Source organism: Sinocyclocheilus rhinocerous, unplaced genomic scaffold, assembly GCF_001515625.1.
Source record: "Sinocyclocheilus rhinocerous isolate Xijiao unplaced genomic scaffold, SAMN03320098_v1.1 scaffold1140, whole genome shotgun sequence".
Classification (NCBI taxonomy): Eukaryota; Metazoa; Chordata; class Actinopteri; order Cypriniformes; family Cyprinidae; genus Sinocyclocheilus; species Sinocyclocheilus rhinocerous.
In genome coordinates, this window is record NW_015652168.1 from 169111 (window position 1) to 173081 (window position 3971).

At 36.0% G+C, this 3971-nt stretch overlaps 1 protein-coding gene across 1 annotated transcript in view; it reads left to right on the plus strand.

Annotated features, from left to right (window-relative positions):
- Positions 1-3030, plus strand: part of LOC107713935 (sterol regulatory element-binding protein 1-like) — a 25127-nt gene extending 22097 nt beyond the window's left edge. The window contains exon 19 of the mRNA XM_016519602.1: positions 1547-3030. Within this exon, the coding sequence (XP_016375088.1) occupies positions 1547-1767 (221 nt within the window). The 3' untranslated portion in view covers positions 1768-3030. The remainder of the gene's footprint in view (positions 1-1546) is intronic.
- Positions 3031-3971: the final 941 nt, after the last annotated feature.

The window sequence follows — 3971 nt, forward strand, 5'->3', positions numbered from 1 at the left end:
GTGAGTGTGTGTGTGTGTGTGTGTGTGTGTGTGTGTGTGTGTGTGAGTGAGTGTGTGTGTGTGTGTGTGTGTGTGTGTGTGTGTGTGTGTGTGCAGAGCATTGCCAAGTCTCACTTTGAAAGCATTTGTTTTAAATGTCTTTATTTGAATAGAATTCATTAAATCAAATGTGAGCCTGGAGCACAAAAGCAGTGTTAAGTCGCTGGGGTATATTTGTAGCAATAGCCAACAATACATTGTATGGGTCAAAATTATAGATTTTTCTTTTATGCCAAAAATCATTAGGATATTAAGTAAAGATCATGTTCCATGAAGATATTCTGTAAATGTCCTACTGTAAATATATCAAAACGTAATTTTTGATTAGTAATATGCATTGCTAAGAACTTCATTTGAACAACTTTAAAGATGATTTTCTCAATATTTAGATTTTTTTGCACCCTCAGATTCCAGATTTTCAAATAGTTGTATCTCAGCCAAATATTGTCCTATCCTAACAAACCATGCATCAATGGAGAGCTTATTTATTCATTTATTTATTTATTGTAGCTTTTAGATGATGCATAAATCTCAATTTCAGAAAATTGACCCTTATGACTGGTTTTGTGCTCCAGGGTCACATATAATAATAATTATTTGTTTGAACAACAGTGTTTAAATGTTGCATTCACGTTCAATATGCATACCAGCCATGCAATTAGTTATTTTTATCGTCACTATAGTTAAAAAGTTTAGGCTCAGTATTTATTTATTTTTTTTAAATGAATACTTTTATTAAGCAAGGATGCATTGAATTGATCAAAAGTGACAGTAAAGACATTTATAATGCTACAAAAAACTTCTATTTCAAATAAATTATGTTCTTTTGATCTTTCTATTCATCAAAGAATCCTGAAAGAAATCCATCACATTTTAACATTGATAATAATAAGAAATGTTTCTTGAGCAGCATATTAGAATGATTTCTGAAGATCATGTGACACTGAAGACTGGAGTAATGATGCTGGAAATACAACTGCGCATCACAGGAATACATTACAGTTTAAAATATATTCAAAACAGTTATTTTCCATTTTAATTTCATAATAATGCTGTTTTTACTGCATTTGTTTAAATAAATACAGCCTTGGTAAGACTTCTTTTAAAAACAAAAAAAATTATATTATACTAATTCTACCATTCTAATACTACCATTAAATTTAACCAAAAAAATAAAATAAATAAATATATATGTGTGTGTGTGTGTGCGTGTATGTATGTATGTGTATATATATAAATATATATTTAATTTATAACATGTTATATAACATATAAAATACATATAACATGATTATTATATGTAAAAAAAAAAAAGTAAAAAAAAAAATTTGCCGGTCACAGGCTGCCAGCTTGATCTAAATCCCATCATCATTCTGTCATTATTCCAAATCAATGTAAATCATGTATTGTGCTGCAGTTCCTAAAAGTTATCAGCCAATAGACGAGCTCCTCCATCGACAGTTAGTTTTGCAGCCTACTTACGTTCAGTGTGCGTGTGTTCCCGCAGAGGAGTGTGAGGTGCATCCAGGCCAGCGGGAGCAGGCAGAGGCCGTGATGCTGGCGTGCCGCTATCTGCCTCCTTCCTTCCTGTCAGCTCCGGGCCAGAGGGTGGGCATGCTGGTGGACGCCGCCCGGACGCTGGAGAAACTAGGAGACAAACGCACCCTCCACGACTGCCAACAGATGATCATCAGACTAGGCAGCGGAACGACCGTCACCTCCACCTAGCCACCTACACACACACACTTAAGAGCACTTTTACAAACACACCCCAAGATCTCTCAGAATCAACACGCTCTTCATTTCAGGCCTCGGTGTCGTCCAAGAACGCCAAGACTCTCCCCAACAGTTCAGAACTGCATATTCAAAACCAGTGACGAGATGCAGAGGCAATAACGAGACCCTCATCCAAACGCAGTGTTTTCTCGACCTTTTTGATATGAAATTGAATATTTAACTTATTTATCTGCCCTAAAAGAAATTGAAGATATTGCTGGTCTTCTGTGAAGCGATGCACTGTCAGTGCTGACTCGGGCCAGTAGATGGTGATTTGGTGAACTGGACGCTGCTCCGTGGTTGAATTGGAAACGTATTGTAGAGCTTCGCTTTACTTATTAGCACCTTTGAGAGATGTCGACCTCCAGCTGAATAAAGTACTTCCTACTTACAGCACGTTATCATCCGGGATGAATTCTGCATATCGATTTGAGAAAATTAAGGCTTTATAAAACTTTTTTCTTTGTATGTTTGTTTTAGATAAGTGTATTTATGATTTGTCTGATGGCACATCTTGTCATGCTGCTGCAATTGAACCATTTGAAGAAGTCAGCAGAACAAAAAAAAACTGGATTTGTGTCCATGTGCGCTATTTAGTGAGTGGGCCGCTCGGTCGCCACTGAATCCACCGTTTCTTTTGTATTTCCAAACCAGTCTTCCATTGGAGTCAGTGAATCCAAATAATTTCATCTTTATCATCTCAAGACATATTTATCCAAAGATCAGATTTGAGAGCGATATGAGGATCTGCCTGCAGCTCGTTAGGGAGAGAAGCATATTTATATTTCATCTCTAGTCACCGTTATGCACGAACTCTGATTACTAGACATGTATTCTGTTCGCGGTAACAGAGATTTGCAATTGACATTCATTACTTGTTCGCTAACTTCTCTGTAGTGCTTGTGATCGAGTCTCAAAGACGGAATGTGTTTAAACTCACAGGCGCACACTTAGCATATCTTCTGTTTGATTTATTCTTAAGAATGTAAATAAAAGTCTTTTGTAATGAAATTGGTCTGCGTTTATAATCTTGGGATTTTTCCCAACTTGTGTGCTTTTCCAGGACAGAAGGGCATACAGCATTAGAACAACACGACGCCGACAAAGATGCACAGAAAGAAAACAAAACCTGATTTTGATCTCAATTCCAAAAGACAGCTGTTCATGTTCACACATCTATTATATTTCATGGCAGTGTTACATAAAAATAAAAAAAGACCCAGAAACATCGCAGGATGAGCTGTAAACGAATACGATTCCCAAAAAAAAATAGTCCTTTTGATTCATTGTTTTAATAACTTTTGTAAGCAATAACATATTTGTTTTATAGAAAATAAACATCTCTAAGAAATACTATACACAATTATAATAGTACATCACATCTTACATTTAAACCGCATCAAATACTTATATACACAATTATTTAGAATCAGGAATCAAATAATCACGTGATGGTTCTCTCATCTCTTACCTGTTATACTGCAGTGAAGGCTATATTATGTTAGTCACATATACATCTGATTAAATGACATTTCACGTCGTCTTCTGCATCGTTTCACAAATAAGATGAAATGTAAAATCGGTTTGTGGTATAGATCGCTTCACTTTGCTGAGGCTTCCGTAAGCTCAAAGTTCAACTAAAAAATACAATTCTGACATTATTTACTCTTTCTGATGTCGTTTCAAACCCATGCGACTGACTTTGTGCATTTGAGTTATTTAGAAGAATGTCCAAGCTGCCCTTTTCCATGCATTGAACGTCAATGGAGCGGTCAAGCGCCAAAATGACAAGAATGCATCAGAAATACTTAAAAATCATGCGATATACAGACTGAAATTGAAATAACGGTCTGAAATTGGACCTTTTTGTTTGTCTCACAGAAGAACGAAACTCATGCAGGTTTGGAACGACATGAGGGTGAGTAAATGACGACCGAATTTTCTGTTTTTTTAAGTGAACTATCCCTAAATGCTGAGCGGCTGATACACACAATATGAACGCAGGATATTTTAGTCATCCACATGCACAGTTGGACATCCCTTCAAATGCACATGAAAATAAGCCTACATCTTGGAGTAGCAATGTATTAAAATAATGCATTTATATGTTCTTTTTCATGATAGCAGAATATTTTAGACCTGTAAAGCACACCATG